Source organism: Pogoniulus pusillus, chromosome 16 (assembly GCF_015220805.1).
Source record: "Pogoniulus pusillus isolate bPogPus1 chromosome 16, bPogPus1.pri, whole genome shotgun sequence".
NCBI classification, from domain to species: domain Eukaryota; kingdom Metazoa; phylum Chordata; class Aves; order Piciformes; family Lybiidae; genus Pogoniulus; species Pogoniulus pusillus.
Window position 1 is genome coordinate 16,873,046 of NC_087279.1, and position 23,350 is coordinate 16,896,395.

Here is a 23,350-nt window from a genome sequence, read left to right on the forward strand (position 1 = left end):
TTACTGGGAGACTTGACTAGATAAACAGAAACAAGCCTCTCACTTTTGGGGTCTCAGGTGACCTCTTGCAAGTGTATCACTGAAACACTTGGATCACTGCCTTCCAACTATAAAAGAACCATTTCCCAAACTTCTCTGCACCTTTTGAGATTGAAATGCTCAACATTAATAGTGGCAATCATCTACTGCCAACCTCAGGGATGGTGGCAAAGGGTATGAATATCCCTCTTCTAGTGATACCAGCTCAAGCACACCCAGCAGGTCTAAAGCTGGCAGTCTCTAAAGAGACACCTCTCATGGTCAGTCCATGGGCAACAGGATTTATTACATTAAAAAAACACTAACTTTGTACTATATTACACCAGATACTTTGTTCAGTTTCAGCACACAGCAGAAGTCCCCACCTTTCCCTACAGAGAAACATCAAGATAACCATTTACCAGTAGCAGCTCCTCAACCTTCAAGGCACTCAAACTTGAGACAAAATGCAGCCTGAAGTGGCAGTGTACTTCTATATAGGCTCCAATCAAGTTAGTAACCTCCATTAGTCATTCAGATTACTCTAAATTTGTTTCTACTCCTTATAAGGCCTTTGTGTTTGGCTGCCACGTACATGCTTTGTGGTTGCTATATACCTGCAGCACTTGTTCACAGGCAAGGCAGTGCCAAGTCAGGACTTTCAGGATGGCCACAATTACAGAATCGTAGAATCAGTCAGGGTTGGAAGGGACCACAACGATCAGCCAGTTCCAACTCCCTACCTAGGGTAGGGGACACCCTACCCTAGATGAGGCTGGCCAGAGCCTCATCCAGCCTGGCCTTAAACACCTGCAGGGATGGGGGCCTCAACCACCTCCCTGGGCAATCGATTAACTATGCACATCTATCTCTGCCTCCTTGTTCAATTCAGATGTGACCTCTTCTATAATCTTCCACAACTCTTAAAAGAAAGAGCTATTATTAACCAGCCTGGAACATTCTCTCTGCCTTAAAACAGCTTTGAAGGAATATTAACCTATTATCATTTGGTTTACCTGATCTTCCAGTATATCTAAATTCACTTGCAAGTGGGCAATCCAAAGCTAGAGCCACTAACTCCAGGCAGAAGGAAGACCACATATCTGTTTTGCCTTCAAAATAACTGTTATTCTTAAGGCACTGTGACTTTTCACCTGGGTAAGGAACACTAAGATACTTCTCCTCCTCTGCAAAAAAACACTTTCCTTTTTAAATTAAAGCATTATATAAAAAAGACACAGTAGTACAAATTCAACATTCATCCTCACTTAAGCTAAACTGACAGAAGGCAATACACTTAAGACAAATATTTTGAAGCCATTATTGCCAAACCTATCAGTAAAATAAATCTATATAGAAAAAAATATCCTTACTTATTTGAACTCCAGGAACTTTTAAAAAGCAGAAATAAAAATGTCATGGGTTGTTAGTTTACCAAATGGGAAACTGCACAGATTGAAAGACCACCAAAATAACTCCAAAAGACGTTCAGAATTCTGCCAACACTACACTTCTGTAGCAGAAATTCTGAGTTCATGGTCTTCCAGGTGGATTTCAAGTGCTAGTGAGCAAATAGTACTAACTCAATTGGATAGTGAACTGTTTGCTGTGTCAGAGTTTTTTGCCAAACACGTATATATATAACCTTTCTTTTTGCTATATGGATAATCAACCCCAGATGGCAATTTACATAGGCAACAGCATGAAGGAATCCACGCACTGTTGGTGCTCTCAGCCTCAATCAGAGCAAGCATGGGCGTTTGAGAATGTCACTGTTTATTTTTAATTGCTGTGTCCCTCCTTTGTGCAGGTTCAAGCGGTCAAAGACGTCCAAGTCCATTAGTAGAGTGGGAAGGTGATGCCACTTCATTTGGTGAGAGGGCTCTTCAAATTTAAAAAGCAGCTGGTTTGCAATGTCCCTAAATGCCCAGTGGGCACCGGCTGTCAATCTCAGTTACCACAGGGTCAGGGCAAAAAAAGGTCAGAGAGAGTCATAAACCACAACGTGTTGTGAAATGTGCTTCCTCCATTACCTTGTAGGCCTGAGAAAGGTTTGACCTTTCATAGGTATCCTAAGCCAACTCTGCATCATGCTAGCAGTGCTCAGTGCAACACAACCCAACCTTACAAAAGTTGCTTCCTTTCACTGTGCCATGTTTTCCACACCTGTACGGTGCAAACAGGAATATTCACAGGCTGTTAGCAGTGAAAAACAATGTGCAAAACTCTGCCCACCACTGCTACCACTCAGAGGTAAGAACACATCTATGCCACATCAGGCAGCGGAAGGATGAACTCATTAAGAGTACTGAAACTAACTAAAACTTTGAAGGAAGTTGCTAATGTCAAGCAGCATGGCTTCCCTGTCCTTGACTTGTTTATCTGCTGACTTGCCTTGCACTTCGTTTGTCCCTCACAGCCACTTGGGAACAAAGCAGCTTTTAAAGTCCTGTTTAAAACCTTTCCCAGTGTCCTTTAAACCACCCATTTCCAATATGCAAGTTATTTGCAATACTTCTGTCATTTTCCCATTCACAGAGATCTTCTCAGAGCAAGCCAATTCCTAAACCTATTCCTTAAAAGTCATTCTTAGATTATAGATGAAGAGCTCAACAGTCATTTCCAGATATATATGTATTATAATATAGAATCTAGCTAAGCATTCTTTCTTTGCAGGAATTACTCACTCTGCTCTGGCTCATCCCCATCTCCCAGAACACAAAGCAAGAAGTTTGGCCACAGCTATGCCAGCAGGAAACAGGCTACGGCAGGCCACTATTGGGCAGAAGCCATTGCTCAGCACTCATCAGCCTTGTACTCTTAACTATGTGTCCCTCTTTGGACACCCTGCGCAGACAAGACCAGGACATTAAGCAAGACACAACAGAAGAAATAAGGAATACTGACCAGAGGAAAAGCAGGAAAGGCTGAAAACAGAACTACAATTGCAGCAAAGCATAATCCCTGCAGGAACTGAAAGCTTGGCTCCCTGAAAGAGTTGCATGCTGTAAATAAGAACCATATCATGACCAATCATTCTTTTGCAAACGATGCTGGGATATAAACTAGATGGACACAAGTACCGCAGAAGAGGCTGACCAAAAATGGTCAGCTATCAGCAAAATATTTGAGGTGAATTCAGAATGCTTCAAGTCCTTTGTTTGCTCACAAAATAGAAGTGGAAATGAGAAAGCAGCATGTTCACTCAATGGAAAAGGAAGATCCTTACAGTAACACAACCTGAAGATAATGCTGGCAGTACCAAGAGGTCCCATCCACACTTGTTCAGTCAAAAGCTGCCTACTCTCAGAATGTAACTGTCTGGGTCTACTTCACATAGCAGCTGCAAAATGCTCCACAAGTCTTGACTCATTTCGGGCAACTAATAAAAAAGGGCAAGTCAGAGCAGTCCAAATCAGCATCTGCAAAATAGGTTTCACCTGTACAAGCATAAAGTCATCCTTAAAAGGATTAATATATTTTATAGTGTAAAATAATAACAACAGTTAAGCAGTTCAAAGGTCATCAAAAGGCCTACTGACTTTCCACAAGCTCTCTAAAGAACTCAACAGCATCAAGCTGCCTACTGCAGCCAGCAGTTCTCCCAGAACATACTGACATCAATTAAAGTCCCAGCAAACAAAAAGCATGTGCAGCAAGCACTTCAATGGCTGCCTCTTGTCATTTCCCTTGCTTCCAGACATCTTGAGAAGCCCATGTAGTCAGATTCACTGCAGCACATCTCAAATGAAAGTAACCTCTCTCAAACCTTGTCTAGTCCTTGGGCACATCCTATCTTGGAAACATGCCCACCTGCTTTTCTGCATTTGCAGGTCTAACATGCTAATGTAGGTCAGTCTTTTCTCCATTCAACTAAAACTGAGTAGGTAACTTTACTAGCTGCTTTGTGTAAAAAAAAGAAATCACCAAGTCTCTTCTCCATAAACTAGCCAGTAGTAGAGTACCAAAAAACCCCAAACAGACACTAAAAGTAATGGAATAATTCCAGATTGGAAGAGAACACTGTTGGCTTTGTTGAGTGTCTCTTTGTACCAGAAAAACTGGGGGGAGTGCAAATGAGAGACTCACCTTCAGGGCAGGAATCTCCACATTGTCACCCAGGCTGACGGAGCCAGAGAGAATAGTGCCTGTCATCACTGTGCCTTGACCTTTGATAGAGAAACAGTGGTCAACTGCCATAAGGAAGTTTCCTGAGGGGTCTCTTGATGGCAGGTAAGCCTGAGACTTCAAGACCTGATAAAAGAGAAAGATAAAAGCAGCACCATGCCTGGGTGAAAAGTCATGACAGCCAAACAGCAAAAAGAAGGCAAGCAGATGATTGATTGAACAAGCTTGCAGTTCTACTTATTTCAGCCATCTCCCAGTCAGCTTAGAACACAGCAATGTCAAATCAACTGCATGTGCCATAGAGGACACACACACTCAGCAGCAGGAACAGTTTGATTTTCCTGCCTTAGAAAGATTTGGTGCTGCACATTTAGCTTGGTTAGCAAAACTGGACTGCCAATGCAGTTGCTGCCAAATTAAACACTGCAGCAACACAAAGAGTAAAAAAACACAAAATCTTGTGCATCTGTGTGTGTCCTCTCCCTCCCCCCCATCAAAACTGCAACTTTACAGTGCCCTTTTGCTACTTCAGCTGTTTTGATTTTGTGAAAATAAACTTACATATAGACATTAGTGCCTCAAAAAGTCCATCCCTGCCTCCCTCCAAGAATATCTATTTTACTGGTTGAAGTCCTCAAAGCTGACCTCCCTTCCAGTTTTCTGTTAACATTTTGTGGAGGCTCAAACAATTAAGAAAAATAACTACCTAAAAACTATTTTCTAGAGAAATTCTCCAAGTTTAAGACTTCTGTTTTGGTGACAAATATAATATTTCTGGAAATACACCATCATAATCAAATGATCTTAACAATAGAAATGGAGTCATGCACCCAACAGTGATTCAAAAGAATTGGTTCACCCCTGTCTCAAATCACTTCTCATCTCTGCCTCTAACATCAGCATATAAACTAGGCACTGCCTTCAATGTCTGCTTTTAAGGCCAGAAACTGCAGGTTAAGCCCACGCTATAAGGGCAGAACAACAGAGAGAGTCTCTTAGCAAGGATGGGAAGGACAATACCTTGAAGCTTAATAACAGGACTCACACAGCATTTGCCAGCTCTACTAATATTAGGCAGAATGAGCTGCAACACGGCTATTTCCTTCCAAGGTTTTAACTCTGGGGAACATCTCACTCAATCTACTCAGAACCAGATGAAGGCAGAACGAATGACTTGCTTATCTCCACCCCTTTACATGTTGCCAAGTCTATTCTAAGGCCATACCACATCACATCCCATCCCATGTACATCTCAGGTCACATATGCCTAGGATGAGGTATGACAGTTGGCCCTCAGCAGCTGTGTGGAGCCTTGCCTTTGTACAAGCCATGCTGATGTGAGTCAGACTTCTCTACATTTTTGATGACTGGTGCTACACCTTAACTTCAGCAGTTCACAAGTACTTTAAACCTGCACTAGCCAAAGCAGACTTTGACAAGTCTAAAAAGAATTATGTCTTTGTTTGAGGACCAGCTTCTGCTGTCTGCAAAGAACAGTGGCATCCCTCCAGGGCAGAGATGCTGCTTTTCCCTAAAGGTTATTCATGGAAAGTGTGCTAAGCCTACTTATAGGCTACAAACTGATCTCATACAGCTACTTTCCTTTTGACAGTGTAAGATTCATGCCATGTAATTTCTTAACTTAGTGTTTTGGAAACTTGAGAATTTAATTCTCTTTCTTCCCTCCCAAAAAAAGCACAACAACCCAAAAAAAAACCCACCACAAAGCACATTTCTGGAACTAAGGATACCTGCGAAGGATCCGTTTGCCCCATTTTCTCTTGTTCATATGGGTCTGATACAATGTTAGTTGTATAATTATATAGGATTTTTTCCAAGCCCCCTTCCTCATTCAAAGCACAGGGTAAATCCAGGCCATGCTTTTGAACTTCGGCAGATGTGCAAAGCATGCAGTAAGCAAGGCAGGGTATCACTGAGAGAAATGGTTTCATCATGAAAGTAGTTGGTGCTCCTCTAGAGAGTGGATTCTACACTTGCTTATGCCAGAGGTCCCATGTATTGTTCTTCTCTTAAAGATTAAAACTTTCCTCAGATTGACTATACAACTCAGACTGGCCAAACAGAAACCCCAGAGCTTAAAAGTGCCAAGCACTCATGACTGCAATCAAAACTGTCAGGTGCTATGTTCTGAATGCAAGCATGTCCCAAGTTTCCTCAAACTTGGCAATCAAAAGTAGCAAACTCAGTGGACTTTATTCATATATGCCTCAGCTTCTCAATCTAAATATGGATTGGAGTCACCTCTACACTTCCTACAGGTCTTTTGGAAGCAAATTAACTGTTTGCCAAGTACTCAAGACCACAGTGATGTGTGCCAAAGAAAAGTCCAGGAGGAAATTAATCATCCTGAATGCAGAGCAGTATTTGAATGGAGTCATAAGGCCACAGAGAACAACGAGAATTAAAACAAAATAAGAACTACCTGCACACTGGTTGAGCCCTATCCACCCTGTGCAAGGAATGAGGTACAGGTTGCTTAGGATAAAGAATCTCTCAAACATAATACACGCACAAAGGAAGGAGGCAATTCTTAACGTGTAACTTTTGAGTGCCTGACTATACAGCTTCACTGTTTTGTTAACTGTGGTACAACTATAAAACACCTACCAAGGATATGAAACAATTTTGAAGCTTTTTTTATTCCTTTTTTCTCGTAATCCTTTACAACTTACATTTCACCACATGTGATATAGCTGTTTAAGAAAATGAGGCCCAGTAGATAAAAACAAGGAGATGCACCTTTGAGGCATGCAACTTAAACTTCTCCACTTACTGGAAGGAATCCCTAGAGAATCAGGCTCCCATAAACACATTAATGCAATAATTGCTCGGTTCTATATACTAATACACTCTACAGACATAAAGCAAAGTTTGAGCATGTTTAATGTTATGTTCTTCAGCAGGTACCTCAATTAATTCAGAAACACCTAGTGGATTCTCAGACTCTGGGGCTTCTGGTCCACCGGGCTTTGCTGCAACAGCAACAATAGGACACCCACAGAACCTGAAAGAGAGAAAGACTCTCACCATCAGACTACAGATCTCCTACATGTGTCAAAGTAGTTCCAAGCTCATCGGATAACAAAGGCAAAAAAAGCTCCCTCAAATTCCAATTTACCTGCTCCTTCCCCATAGTGACTAACCAGTGATTTCTTACTGAATTATTGCTATCTGAGCTACTTGACTGTGCTATGAAATCTTCAGTGCTGCTCAGTAGTAGGTACTTCAACCCTGTAGCAGTCAAGAGGAAGACTTCAGTTTATTTCAGAAGCTGGGTCTGTTTCCAGTCTTACTGCAGTGGCTCTGCATTCAAGTCAATTTACCTTGAGATTGGCACCGTTTTCAACTTCCATTAAAATAATTTTAATCCTAGCTGTAGAGTCATAACCTTCAAAACAGAAGCCAAGTGCCAGATGGCACACACTGTCTACCCCAGTTTTCAGGCAGACTGCAAGGTCTGCAAACAAGAGAAAGATTTTTAAAGCTACTGAAATGAAACTTCAGGAAACTCACAAATCTCAAACTCTTCTCAGAGAAGTACACTGCAGCCAAAGCTGATCATGGTTTAACTTTTCTTGTACAACAGATTTTATTTTCAAGTCCTTAATATTCAGTAGCTTTATATATATAAAAATATAAACAGTAAGCAGACAACTCTTTATTCTGGCCAGGTTGGATGAGGCTCTAGACAGCCTGATCTAGCATGAGGTGTCCTTGCCCATGGCAGGGGGGTTGGAACTAGATTATCCTTGTGGTCTCTTCCAACCCTGATTCTGTGATTCTGCTCCCTAAAATGCTAACATTTGAATCTTCTGACAGCTTATTTTGCCTACATTTGAGAAAAGGAAGTTAGATGATGTGTCAAATTATTATTGCATTTTTTTAAAGCAGAATTAACCATATAAAAAACACTGAAGTAATGGAAGAATCATCAATCATAACACAGAAAGTCTCAAATGGTTCTCAAATACTTGATTTTTAGGTAATACATTCAGACCAAAAGTAATTATTGTGGTCATCTTTGACACCCTTCTCTGCTGGTTTTCTCTCAAGATGTGAGTGAACTAGAAGAAAAAAAAGTAGGGTCTTGATAAAGAACAAAATACTAAGTCCTATTGAGAGAGCTCATTTAGTGACCAAACGGTAATCAAGCATGCAAGATACTGGCTTCATTTATATGCCTTAAGTCTAAGGCACCTAGCAACAAGGTGTAATAAAAACATGCAAATTTCCTGTGATTAATCATAAAACCTTTGGCCATTTATTTTCATACAAATACTGCAGAACACTGTAGTGCAATAAAGAGAAGTTTATGCAGAACCAGATGCTTTGCTGCTTTCCTCACACACCAGAACGATATTGTCTTTATAGACACTTCCAAACTCCTACTCTATCACACCAATTTGTTGTCAGCATAGTTTAGACTCTGTTGGACAAAGATAAAAAGTGGCATGTGTAAAGAATGGTAAAAAAGTACAAAATCCATTCATAGAGACAGTCTGTGCTTAGTTTTGGTACTAATTCACACAACAAGTTTTGATTAGGTCAAAGTGTCAAACTAATCCAATATATGACAGTTACTTTCCTTTGCTTTGTTTTATTTTTCACTTTCCACGGGATCTCCTGACAAAACTCTGGTAATTTCCCCAGAATCAATGGCAAAACCCACTCTACAGCTACAAGACACTTCAGATTTGCTTGCTGCTGTGGAAGTGTGCATGCATGACTGTGTGGGGAGAAGTAATAATCACGTCAGCTACTCCTAGAAAAAAACAATGCTTGCTGCAAGTGCTCATGGTCAGAGGCAGGTATCAAATGGTCTCAGTGTATGCCCTGTTAAAAAAAGTAGTTTAGAAATACAAACTAGTTAAGAACACATGCATTTGGAAATCCAAAGATGAGTGGGAAAGAGGCTGCTGAAAAACAGCACATGCTTGAGACAGAACAGGACAAGCAATTTACAATCAAGCCCAGGTTAGCAGTACTCTCCAAGCACCATAAAGCACAGGCTGCAAATGCAAAAGACTGATTTTCTGTTAGGAGAACAATACACAGACACATTAGCTAACAAGAGCATTTCTAGCATCCAGAGTCCAGATGATTAATTAAAACCTTCCTCTCCATGTGCAATCACAGCTGTTAGGATCAGTTGATACAAATCCTTGTTTTAAAAGGGAACTAGAAGTAAGGACTTGATAGCATTTCAACTGTTTCAGAAAACTCACCTCCCCTGCAGGTTTGACAAAGTTTACAGAATGTCTTAAAAATTACCAAAGACCCACCTGCACTCCAGAGAAGACTTAATTCAAAGAGTATACATCAAGTATTTCTGAACACTGGTTTCCTTACCAAAAAAACTGTCTTACTTTTATGAATATACAACTAGAAAGGTATTTTCCTCCAATAATTCACAATACTATCCTGCACAACACAAAGAACCAAGTAAATCCTAAAAGTTTCTGAACTTTATTAATGTCAGTGATATATCCCCATTGGGATTACCTGTCAATCTGGTCAACCACCTCACATCTCAAACTTGCAGCTATAAAACCTGTTGATCCAAAACACTTCGATGTATTGCAGGTCTCTACAATCTCCCCTAAACCAAGTGGCAGTAATCTATAGAGAAAAGCAAGGCACTCTGTATGTATTTGCCCTTAAATCAAAAGCTGCCAGAAAGAACTGCAAGTTGGAGGACTTTAAGTCCACAAAAGAGAATTTCACTTTCTTGGTGACCTCTGTACCATTCTCAGCACAAAGAATGCATCCAAGAGCTGCAAAGATGCCAAGATCTCCATAGTCACTCTTGAAGTAGCTACAGAGTTGAAATGGGTCCTTGCCCTACCACCACAAAAATTTAAGAAGCAACTGCCATATCCAACCAAGCTTTGTTTTTTCCATCTTGGTGGAATTCTCTCTCCTCTGTACATTGAATCACACTTGAGTTTCAACTGAAATACTTGCAGAACACAACAGAAACTGCAAGCCCACAAATTAAAGGCAAACAGACAAGCAAACACAAAGAAACATAAACCCCAACACACACCTGACAGACCTTTGCTTCGATATTCTGGCTCTGTTTTACTCAACTCCAAGCAGCCCATTAAACTGAAAAGCTTTATTATGGCAATTTCTTTCTCTACACATTGTACTTGCAGATAGAAATTCAGAACTGTACTTCAGTTTCTTGCCATTCTCATCCTCTGTGCTAGAGGTCCTGGTATGTTTAGAAGCATGGAGGAAGGGAAAGAGAGTGAAGCATCTTTGTTATATGTTTAGCTGTTAATATTACTGTTAACTTACTTAGTATTTTCCAAGGTCTTCTGCATTTTCTTGGTCATCTTCTCAATGGCACTTTGTCTCTTCCCTTCTGGAAGGAGATCTATTTTGTTCAGTACTACCACCATCTTCTGGCAGGCAATTTGCCCAATTACCAAGCACTCTGCTGACTGTGTCTGCATTCCTTTTGTCACATCTATTACAAGCATCATCAAATCGATAATCTGGGCACCTGGAGGAGAATTCACAGTCAGTATTGCAGCAGCATAAAGAGGTTAAGGATCACTTTCTCAAATAGTTACCATTAAAACTGTCAGTGTATCTGCAAATGGCCAGCCACATGAACAAAGCACAAGTTGAAGTAAGCATTGAATGCAGAGCTGTGTTTGAAAGTAAAACATTGGGAAACTCAGCTGTTTTATACTATCACTGCATCATAAAACAGTGTGGGATAGTTTACACATTTCTCTGTACTATGAGCAATGTTACAGAATCATAGAATCAACCAGGTTGGAAGAGACCTCCAAGATCATCCAGTCCAACCTAACACCCCACCCCATCCAATCAACTGCAGTTTCAAAAGTATAAAACTATCAATTACTCTTACAGCAACACAAGGAGGACATTTGTCTCGATCAAAAAAGATAATCCAAGAAGTTAAGCAACAATATAGCACAGCCATAGAAACACACAACAACACTGCAGCCAACTGCGCACTCAGAGTAAACATGGTAAGAGCCAGCTACATGTCACATAACTGCATCCTGAATCCACCTTCCTTTCACCAAATTTTGGACTCTGATAGAAGTGATAACAAGATGACTACCACCAGATACAAGCTCACCCCAACTGTAAATAAATTCTTACAATCCCTCACGATGAGATTGAACAAGGCCAAGTGCAGGGTTCTGCACTTTGGCCACAACAACCCCAAGCAGCACTACAGGCTGGAGACTGAGTGGCTGGAAAGGATCCAGGAGGAAAGGGACCTGGGGGTACTGATAGATAGTAGGCTGAAGACGAGCCAGCAGTGTGCCCAGGTGGCCAAGAGAGCCAACGGCATCCTGGCCTGCATCAGAAACAGTGTGGCCAGTAGGACAAGGGAGGTTATTCTTCCCTTGTACCAAACACTGGTCAGGCTACACCTTGAGTCCTGTGTGCAGTTCTGGGCCCCTCAATTTAAGAGAGATGTTGAGGTGCTGGAACGTGTCCAGAGAAGGGTGACAAATCTGGTGAGGGGCCTGGAACACAAACCCTATGAGGAGAGGCTGAGGGAGCTGGGGGTGTGCAGCCTGGAGAAGAGTAGGCTCAGGGGTGACCTCATCGCTGCCTACAACTACTTGAAGGGACATTGTAGCCAGGTGGGGGTTGGCCTCTTCTCCCAGGCAACCAGCAATAGAACCAGGGGACACAGTCTCAAGTTGTGCCTGGGAAAGTATAGGCTGGATGTTAGGAGGAAGTTGTTGGCAGAGAGAGTGATTGGCATTGGAATGGGCTGCCCAGGGAGGTGGTGGAGTCGCTGTCCCTGGAGATGTTCAAGCAAAGCCTGGATGAGGCACTTAGTGCCATGGTCTGGTTGATTGGATAGGGCTGGGGGATAGGTTGGACTGGGTGATCTTGGAGGTCTCTTCCAACCTGGTTGATTCTATGATTCTCACTGTGAGGAAGAGGCAATTTAAACCCTGAAATGTATCATCCTGATTGAGCTCTACCTAACTTGACTATGTACTTCAGATGCAGCCACTAACAGATCCAGTTATCAGATCTCCTCAACAAAAAGTTCATGAGTTTAAGTCTAAAATTCTTCACCATGATACATAACTTCAACATTCTCTGGAGGTCCCTTCCAACCCCTCCCATTCCATGATTCTATGAATCTATGATTATATCTACTTTTCAAAGTGTTGTTGTTGTCAGGAACCCTTAATCATCTGATAAAGGGAACCAGAGTTTCATGGATTTAAATTAGTTTTCAACTAAATATTTGATAAATGTTGGGCCTTACACTAATTACATTCAGAATTTTCCTGCCTCATTACAGGTAACTAAAATACTCTGAATAAAAAAATTAGTGCAACAGACTTTATGCTCTGGAAGCTCAAATGCAAGATACTAAATTAAAGTCTGAAAGCTGAACTACCCAAAACCTGTCAAAACACACATTTTAAGAGATGATGGAAGCCAGAAATCATACAGAATTGCAGCACTCTGAATTTAAGTACATTTAACACTTGCCTTAAGCTTTTGATCAGAAGAACAAAAGAAAAAAAAAAATTATACAAATGGTCCTTGTTCCTTTTACCCTCTCCAACTTTCCCCTTCCCCCCTTTCCCTTTTTCTTTCCTTAAAAAATTAAGAAGCTTTTACAATGGCTATGACAACAGCTACCCTTGTTCATAATTCCCATGAACTCAGGATAGGAAATCATTCTGGGGTTGAAGTGCATGGGTGAATGAGTGGGTGGGAGCCACAAAAAAAAAAAAAAAAGAGAAAAAACAACTATGGTTATAAATGACTATTTTCAACCTATCAAAGCTTTCATCTTGTAATAATGAATGCTAAGACTCCCAGAGCACTAGCTGGATAATTATGACATTTCCAAAGCTCCTGCAGAATCTACTCCTATAGTTTCAGATATATCTCTCCTGGACAAATTGAAGAGAGACTTTTTATCTTCAAAATTTCCATCAGTCTTCTCCTAGACAGATTTACATTTTGTTCCATTCTAGAAGCCATTCCTCTGTTGTCCTTCATCCATGCATAACAGGTTAGTAAATATGTAAATTAAATCATTTAGGCAAGATTGTGACTGGAGTCACAAATGTAAGATTTCTCATCAGGAAAGGTAGGTCACTTGTAATATGATGACAAAACCATGAACCCCTTCTGCTGAACAGAATGCCTCATTTAGTACACTTTTTCCTCATAGCACATATACAGGAATAGCAGGCTTTAAATACTATTAACTCCATAATCACTACTTACATCACCTCTATCACACCAATAATTGAGCGACTCAATACCATGCTAGATTTCAGTCAACAAAAGAAACAACTTATCTGAAGAATTTTCTACAGATCAAGGTTTAACTAGGAAAGGTGAAGTGAGGATGGACTGTGAGAGTATTCTCATATATGTAATCTCACACAGAAAGACCTTTCAACTGAGGCATAAAATCATCACTCATATCAAGCAGAGATTTCAAAATACAGTAGTAAGAGCAAAATAAGATGACAATAACCCACTACACACCTGGCACCATCTGACTATGGAATGTCTGCCATGAGCTCCTGTGTGAAATGGACTGAAAAAGGACTTCACACTTCGCTTTCTCTCAAATAACAGGAGACAGGATATGACCCCACATAGTTAAGAGGGATATGGAAGAGGTAAGTGTTCCTCAAGCACTCAAAGCAGGAAACGGCTAGAAATTACTCTGAAAGAAGTAGAAGCACATACGAAGGACAGGTCTGCACATAAGGAAGCACGGCAATTAAAAATATTTATCAGTACTGAAACAGGTCATATAGAACATTAAGTTAAGGTATTCAAATGATTTCTCCCACAGAAAGAACTGAGGTGTAACCTTTTATTTGCTGTTTTGTCTAAGAAAGAGGTGATCAAGAGCATTCAGAAAGATAGAGAGTCCTCCTGATGTGATCTCTTGCTTGGCTTCAAACTAAGAAATCAACTAGCAGAGTATCCTTGGTGTGATGACATACAGCTTAGATGTAGCCCTGTAAAAAGCAAATGAAACAAACCAGTTGACACACAACAGGGTGGGGAAAGACGGGAATTATATTGCAAGATAAGCAGCTAAACCACACTGAAAACACAAAGTGAAGTAGATAGCATGAGTGAAGAAAAACAAACAAGAAAGATAACACATGAACAGGGAGAATCTGGATGACTGCCAGATACAGTAAAAAGATGCATCTAGAGCAGCATCACAGACTGCAAGAAGTGTCTGCCAAACCTGGGTGGTTGCAGCACTTGTAGCACAGAAGTGACAGGGAACACAGAACTCATGGAACAAAGCCTTAAACAGAGAAGAGAAAGGGGAAAATAAAAAAAAAGTTTGGCTTCTGCTTTGAACAATCACATCCAACCCACTATTGCTTCTTAATTTTGGGGAGTAGCTGATTAGGAACAGTTGTAAGAGAAATAATTCATTACTCTTTATCCATGGAACTAGTTGAGCCAAGAGATGTCATAGACTGTAACAAGCTGCAAAATTCCCAAAGGCAGCAACTTGCTTTCCTTAAACTGGTCATCACTTGCATTTCCCCAAGGGAAAAGAGAAATGGTTCATGGTTGCATCACACCATCCAGAACAAGCTCTCAGTCTTGAGCCTGAAAGAAGCAACCAGCTGCTGCCTAAATGCACAGGCAAAGACCAAGGACCCAGAAGACTAGCATACATTAAAAAACTATCTATTGATGAACTTAGAATCATAGGAGAATATTCATTGTGTTCTCTCCACGTCTGTTTGGTATATTACATACTCAAACCTTCCCAGAAACAGGAAGAAAAGCTTACCCAGAGTTCTAGAAAACAAGGCTGCAGACCTTCATCTCCTGCATTAGATGTGCTCCTCAAACTTGTTAGTGTCACATCAACTTTTGATTTCTACACATCTTACACAAGTAACTGACACTTGACTTTGCTTACTGAAGCTAACGTAGACCAGCTCTGCAATGTTGACATGCTGCTGCATCACACTCTTACATAAAGATGTACAATTAAGCAAATCAGATATGTTAGACAGGGAAGCAACACAAGAGTACTCAACCTACAGAAGCTGTTTTACTTTTTACTGTACATGAACTCCAAACACTTTCTCTTTGTGCAACCTGTTACACACTTGTAAATTATACACCCAAACTTCCAGACTGAGCTGTGTGTGGATGGAGTCGCACAAATCCTATGAGGAGAGGTTGAGGGAGCTGGGCCTGTTTAGCCTGGAGAAGAGGAGGCTCAGGGGTGATCTTATTACTGTCTACAACTACCTGAAGGGGCATTGCAGCCAGGTGGGGGGAGGCCTCTTCTCCCAGGTAACCAGCAACAGAACAAGGGGACACAGTCTCAAGTTGTGCCAGGGGAGGTATAGGCTGGATATTAGGAGGAAGTTCTTCACAGAGAGAGTGATTTCCCATTGGAATGGGCTGCCCAGGGAGGTGGTGGAGGCACCGTCCCTGGGGGTCTTCAAGCAAAGCCTGGATGAGGCACTTAGTGCCATGGTCTAGTTGATTGGATAGGGCTGGGTGCTAGGTTGGATTGGATGATTTTGGAGGTCTCTTCCAACCTGGTTGATTCTACAGCAAAGCACAACATTTACAGTATGCTGAAGAGGACATTATTAGCTTAGGGAGAAAAACAACAAAACATTTCAGCCTCTCATACTACTTTCTAAGTTCTGTTATTAGAGGTGCACTGTGTCCATTTTCACAACCATTTGGCTACAAGCTCCAAGCACTAAACAAGTTGATTTCATTTTTACTCAAAAGGAGAACCACAAGGTATTTTCAACAAACAACTCTTGGTCTGTGAGTATCAGAGCATTTTACCTCTGTATCAGAGCATTTAGAAGTGCTACTATTTCGGCAAGCAGAAGTTCAGTACTATACTAGTTTCCACATAATCCATCAATATAAAGTTGACTTGGCTCCAAAGAATAAAACCTGGGTTAGCAAAGGGAAAAGGAGGGAGTCAAGTCCCTATGAGACTGGGGGGAGGTATTACTGCCCTAGAAGCACAGAACATAGGCACTGACTCTGACTCGTGGCTTCTTCAAGCTACTGTGCTCTGTCCTGTTGTAGTAATCTTTTTAACTGACTTTGCACAAACAGTACAACTCCTGTTCACAGGCACCAAAAGGAAGCTGCAAATAGAATTTGAAATGTAAAAATAAAATAATTGTGGACCATGGGCTATAATTTGATTTCATGCTTTGCAAGGAAATGAAAGAGGACTTCCTTAAACATACATTAAAAAAAACCCTATATATGCTTTTTACCATGTTAGGATTTCCTCTAGCACAGAAGAGAAAATAGGATTGTAGAAAATGTGCCGTTCTCAAGTATCATTGCTACTCAGGGGCAAAGCTCTGTTTTAATGTGCACTTCCCATTCTGGGGAAGAGGAAATTCTTCAATTAATAAACCGGGTGGACTGAGGCGAGTTTTTAAGGTTTAATCAATTTCATCTGCACATTGGATAAAAAGACCAACTATTCTACCATTTTTGCCTGCCCTATTCCCCTTTCATAAAAACAATAAAATCAATGTTTCATTTTAAATTCTTTGAGGTTAGTATCTCCTGTCTCAGGAAATATTGTCTGTATCATGCAGGGAGTATTAAACGTCCTCCTTCCCTAACACCCTCTCTCCTTTTTTTTTTGTTAAGAATCTTTATTCAGAAACAACTAAATTATTCCCTGCTTTCATATACAGTAACACCTTGGGAGATGCTACAAGTCACACAGGATTTTGTTAAGTACTTTAGGGGAGACATTGTGATGAATACTGAAGATGTTTTATGGAATAAGTAGTCTCCCAAAATTTAAACATAAGTAGGAGATGTGATGGGGGAGAGAGACGTGCACACAACTGGAGTGCATGAATTACACATGAAGAAACCCTCTGTAAAGCAATGCAAATCATGGATCAAAACTGACACAACTTTCATTAGGAAACACTTTGAAAAGAACAGGAACTCAAAAAGTTCAAGTATCTCACCACTGCTTCCCAGGCATGTCATTCCTGAAGATTTCAGCAGCTGCAAGCACAAACAGGGAGCTGTGCAGCTTCAAACTCTGGGTAGCCTGAACATCAGTCAGAATCAGACTGGCAACCCACAAAACTTCCTTCTGAACACACAGTAAGAGTGAGGTCTGTAACAAGTGGTGTCCCCAGGAGTCAAGTACTGGGTCCAGCCTTGTTCAACATACTCAGTGTTCCATCATCAAGGTCAGAGTGTACCCTCAGCCAAGTTCAATGATCCAGAATTGGGAGAGGTGGCTGACACACCTGATGGCTGTGCTGCCATCCAGCATGACCTGGACAAGATGGAGAATAATAACCTTACAAAGTTTAACAAGAGCAAGTGTAAGGTACTGCACCTAGAAAGAATCCATGGTATTAGTGCAAGTTCGGGACTGACCTGCTGAAAAGCAGCTCTGTGGAAAAAGTCCTGGTGGACAACAGCACGACCACGAGCCAGCAATGCACACTTGTGGCCAAGAAGGCCAATGGCATCCTGGAGTGCATCAAGAGCGTGGCAAGCCAATTGAGGGAGGTTATTCTCCCCATCTACTCTGCCCTGGTGAGGACTCCTCTGGAATAGTGCGCCCAGTTTCGGGCTCCCCAGTTCAAGGACAGAAAACTGCTTGAAAGGGTACAGCAGAGGGCTAGAAAGGTGACTAGAGGACTAGAACATCTGTCTTATGAAGAAAGACTGAAGGTCTTTAAGCTTTTTACCCTGGAAAGGAGAAGACAGAGGTGATGTTATCAATGCTTATAAATACTGCTAGGATGGGTGTCAGGAGGATGAAGCAATGGTGTCTCAGTCATCTTTTGGAACAGAAGAGAGGGGAAAGTAGTGCAAGGCAGGTGTCAATGATGTGTTTCAAAGGGGCCCAGCTATAGGACAAGAGGTAACAGGCACAAACCTGAACACAGAAAGCTTCCTCTAAATATGAGGAGGAAATCCTTTACATTGAGGGTGGTGGAGCACTGGAAAGGGCTGCTTGTCTCTGGAGTCATTCAAAACCTGCTTGGACATCATCCTCTGCAACCTGTTCTATGTGAACCTGCTCTGGCAGGAGTGTTGGCCCAGATCTCCAGAGGTCCCTTCCAACTCCCATCATTCTCTGATTCTACAATTATATGCATTACATTTGATTTATGAACAATAAAGAAACTGCTGGCTGCACAAATTCCCTGTAAATGAAAACCAGCCACTAAGGTCTTCCCTAAAAAGAAAGCATTTATGACTACAAGGGCATAAGTCCAGTTCTTATATGTCAAAGCACTTGGTTTTCTACAGTTTTACTTTTAATCTTGAGTTCAACTCCCCTACAAATAGTAAGTGATGAAAACAGATAATTGCTAATAAAGAACAACAGGATTCTTATGCAAAAGACCTCATGCAAGAGTCCACTTGAAATATACTTTATGTGACATCTACCAGCTGGTAACAGTGTGCAACATTGTCCTTAGAGGATAAACGGTAATGAAAGCCTCCACCTTCTCCCTTGTCAAGTCAATGAAGGATCGTACTTGTTTGAGTATGTTCTAACCACATGTCAGAAGCAAGTCTGTGCTCTTCAAAGGGAGGAAATGGCCATAATGATTAGAGTATGTCAATAAGCTTGATTGGCCATGCTGAAGTAGCACAAAGCTGATAAGGTCTCTATGAAGGTCATGCTAAGACAGACTGAAGTATATCTTCAAATAATTTTTTATAAGCTGATGTAGCTATTTCAGTATTGCACACAGGAATAAACTTATATCAAATGGAGGAACAGAAAAAAAACACCCAATTGCAAAGTGAGAACTCTCAAAAGAAGCACTACAACACATGAAGGAGGAAGGTCATGAGGAGATCCTTGTAAGCCTTTACTGAATGGAAGGAATCCTGTGTTACTTTTTGCCTCTTTGGAGAAACACTGTACACCAGATCATCCATGAAGCCCCAGATGATCCTGGAACACTGGCCAACCATTAAGAGGTAAAACCAGATGACTTCTGGAGATGACTTCCAACCCACAGCAGGCCTGGCAGTTGAGACGGGCTACTCTGAAAACACATGGCAAAAAATGAAAATATATACTTGACCCTGTGATACAGACAAAAATTTAGCACTGACATCTCTCAATGCATTATTTTCCAGTGACTCTCTGATGTACTTAGAAAACTGTATGGGCTTGCACTGCTCAGTCAGCAGTGATAGCAAAATTGAAGCTCAGACCAGCCAGTTCAACTCAGCAACACCAGACAGCTCTCCTCTGGATGAGCAAGGTGACCCAGGTGTTGTAAGGCTGCAGAGAGAGCCAGCACTGGCACAAAGGAAGCTGCAGGATCAAAGAGCCAGGAGCTGCAAATGAAAAAAAGGGAAAAGCAAAGCAAGCCTCCTGCTTCCAAGGACAGGACACTACTGCAGACCAAGCTCATGAAACAGCAGCCCTGAGAATTTCAGAGAAACTTAAGGTTGAGGAAATGGTCAGTGTATTGTTAGGAAGTGTTAGAAGAAACTTTTTAAGTATACAGATGTTTACACAACAATAGTGCTATGACTTTACAAAGTGACAAAACGACAGTCATGATGTCCCCACTGTTCCATTCTATGATTATACACTGTTCCATTCTATGATTATACACTCTTCAATGCAGAACTGAGAAGCCAAAAAGGGTGAATTGTTAGACTGTTTGTGATCATAGAAGAGTAGGTGTTGGAACAGACCTCTGGAATTCATCTAGTCTAACCCACCAGCTAGCACAGGTACACCCAGATCAGGCTGCACAGGAACACATCCAGGTGGGTTTTGAAAGCCTCCAGAGAAGGAGACTCCACAGCCTCTCTGGGCAGCCTGTTCCAGGGCTCCAAACAACTCAAAGTAAAGAAGTTTCTTCTTAAGTTCAAGTGAATCCTCCTGTGTTCTACACAAGAACAAGGGGACACAGTCTCAAGTTGTACTGGAGAGGTATATGCTGGATGTTAGGAGGAAGTTCTTGACAGAGTGATTGGCATTGGAATGGGCTGCCCAGGGAGGCTGTGGAGTTGCTGTCCCTGGAGATGTTCAAGAAAAGCCTGGATGGGGCACTTAGTGCCATGGTCTGGGTGCTAGGTTGGACTGGAAGATCTTGGAGGTCTCTTTCAACTGGCTTGATTCTATGATTCTAGTTTGTACCTGCTGCTCCTTGCCCTCTCATTGGCCATCACTGAGTCCAGCCCGATCCTCTTGATACCCACCCTTCAGGTATTTATATGCACTTATAAGATTCCCTCTCCTTTCCAAGCTAAAGAGCTCCAGATCTGTCAGCCTCTCCTTAGAGAGATGCTCCAAACCTCAAATCATCCACAAGGCCTTCTGTTGGACTCTTGTCTAGTAGTTCCCTGTCTCTCTTGAAATGGGAAACCCAGACCTAGGACGCAATGCTCCAAGTGCAGCCCAACAAAGGCAGAGTAAAGGAACTGAAGAACCTCCTCTGACCTGCTAGGCACACTCTTCTTGAAACACCCCACAATACTGTTGTCCCTTCTTGGCCACAAGAGCACACTGCTGACTGAGAAAACTTGCTGTCCCTACCTGGACTCCCATATTCTTCTCCACAGAACTGCTTTCCAGCAGCTCAACCCTTAACCTCCCCAGATGCAGGAGTCTACACTCTCCCTTCTTGAATTTCATGGAATCCATCTGTGTCTCTGACCCATCCAGGTCTCACTCAGTGGCAGCATACTCTTCTAGCATCAGCCACTCTGGCTAGGTATCAACAGCCAATTTGCTGAGACCATACTCTGGTCCTTCCTCCAACTCACTGATGAAGATGTTGAACAAAACTTGACCAGTACTGACCCCCGGGGAAAACCTAGCTTTGGAGCCACACACCTCCAACCAGATCTTGCAACACTAACCACAACCCTCTGTGTTCTGTCATTCAGCCAGTTCTCAATCTCACTGTCCAATAAAAAAACATTGAAACAAAAACTGCCTTTAGATCTAATCACTTCATAAATAAGAAATCTGAAAGATAAAACGGCTGCAGGAAAAAAAGACAACAAACAGGAAAAATAAGAAATGCAGTTAAAGTTCCTCACATCCAACTTCATATACAAAGAAAAATCCACGCTGACAGCATGCAATGACAGAACTGCATGAAGCTGGACAAGAGAAGGGAAATAAGTAACACCTCTAATAACAGAGCACAACCAATCATACAATGGTAAATTGCAGGACAATTCCAAACTCAATACTGTTAGCCACCTTTTGGCTTCAGACCAAAGAAAACTAGACAACTGATATTTACTCACTAAAGATTGTTTAAAATTGCATTCAACTGGATGAGGTTCCACTGCTTATAAAACAGTCAGGTTTTTATCCTGTGTAAAAGGCATCAGGATGAAGCTTAAAGCAAAGGACACTTTGTGCCATCATTTACTTTCCTGCTTTAATCTTCTGAAACATTCACTTAGAGTGTTCCAAAGAAAACATAAATAGGGTCTGATGTTTCAATTCCTGTTCTTCAAACTATTTCTGAAGAAAACCAGAAAATCACCACAAATGAGAACGCTGTCCCCTCATCATGTGCAAGTAAACAATCCTTGCCTTGAAACAAGAAATGCCATGTAACTTGTAGCGTGAGTAACAATGGAGGTAAAGCACCATAGGTGAAGGGTAAGCTTCAAAAGGACCAAGCCAGGCTCGTCCCAGTGAAGTTCAAAGATAGATCAGAGAGCAATAGGTGCAAGCTGGAGCATGAGAGGTTCCACATGAACATAGGGAAAAACTTTTTCACTGTGGGGGTGACACAGCACTGGAACAGGCTGCCCAAAAAGGGTGTGGAGTCTCCTCTGGAGACATTCCAAACTCACGTAAATGCATTCAAGGGTGACCTGCTCTAGGTGATCCTGCTCTGCCAGGGGGTTGTATTAGATGATATTTCCAGGTCCCTTCCAATCATAGAATGGTTTAGGTTGGAAGAGACCTCAAGGATCATCCAAGTTCCAACCCCCTGTCATAGACAGGGACACTTCCCACTAGAACAGGTCACTCAAGGCCTCATCCAACCTGGCCTTGAACACCTCCAGGGAGGGAGCAGCCACAACCTCCCTGGGTAACCTGTGCCAATGTCTCACCACTCTCACTGTAAAGAGTCCTTTCCTAACATCTAGTCTGAATCTCTCCTCTTCCAGTTTAAACCCATTACTCCCCATCCTGTCATTATAAGACCTTGTAAAAAGTCCCTCCTCAGCCTTCTTGTAGGTCCCCTTCAGATACTGGAAGGCCACTCCAAGGTCTCCTTGAAGCCTTCCCTTCTCCAGGCTGAAGAACCCAAACTCTTGTAAGCCTGTCCTCATAGCAGAGATGCTGCAGCCCTCTGAGCATCTTTGTGCCACTCATCTGGACTCACTAACAGTCTGATGTCCTTCTAACACTCTACCATATGTAGCAAAGTCCTTTAATATTACCTGTTACTAGGTCTGAATTTCTGTACTGACAAGGTTCAAACTGGACAGAGTCCAAAAGAGACCTCTCCTTATTTTAGGGCTGCAAACATGAAGTGGTAGGGTTCTCAAAAGCCCACATACCTTCAAAAAGCAATCATTCCAAGTAGACAGAGATGACTGCTACAAAAAAGTTAGCATTTGCTGAATTGCACAACACCATGGTATTTCACAGCTGCATTGATTTCTTTCTTGGCTTGAAGTGGAAGGTGCATAAATTGTGAATTAGTTAGCAAACATTAACTTTTTAAAGTGTCACTCATGTATATGCAAATACAGACAGCAGTAAAGCTAGAAAGTTGACTGTTTAGGATACAGCACAAAGTAAAAGTGTCCTAACATTTTAGGTTGAACGTCACTATACAGCTCATCATCCTTGGAGCATGACCCATGGCATATAGCAAGAAAAACAGCAATGTCATGCACTTGAAAGCAAAACAAAGCACAAGAAAAAAATGCTTGTTATCATCTGGGCTGAAGCTCTTTTTTTTTGAGCTATGTGCCTGTATTATGCCTAGCACAAAAAGCTTCAATTCCACAATGCAGCTTCCAGACTAAAAAGTATCTCAACAAGAAAAAGCCACATCAAACTTTTGCATTCCCAAACTACATAGCAACATGGCACTTACAATCGTATTGATTCCTATCAGACTCAGAGGTTTGCAGTGAAGTGCTCTGT

General features: G+C 41.6%; 1 protein-coding gene across 4 annotated transcripts in view; it reads right to left on the reverse strand.

Moving 5' to 3' along the window:
- EEFSEC (eukaryotic elongation factor, selenocysteine-tRNA specific) overlaps positions 1-23,350 on the reverse strand; it is a 144,798-nt gene that overhangs the window by 95,129 nt on the left and 26,319 nt on the right. For all 4 annotated transcript variants that reach the window (XM_064156795.1, XM_064156797.1, XM_064156798.1 and 1 more), the window contains exons 2-4: positions 10,471-10,678; positions 7,075-7,171; positions 4,108-4,272 (exon numbers count right to left, since the gene is read on the reverse strand). In XM_064156795.1, coding sequence (XP_064012865.1) covers positions 4,108-4,272; positions 7,075-7,171; positions 10,471-10,678 — 470 coding nt within the window. The remainder of the gene's footprint in view (positions 1-4,107; positions 4,273-7,074; positions 7,172-10,470; positions 10,679-23,350) is intronic.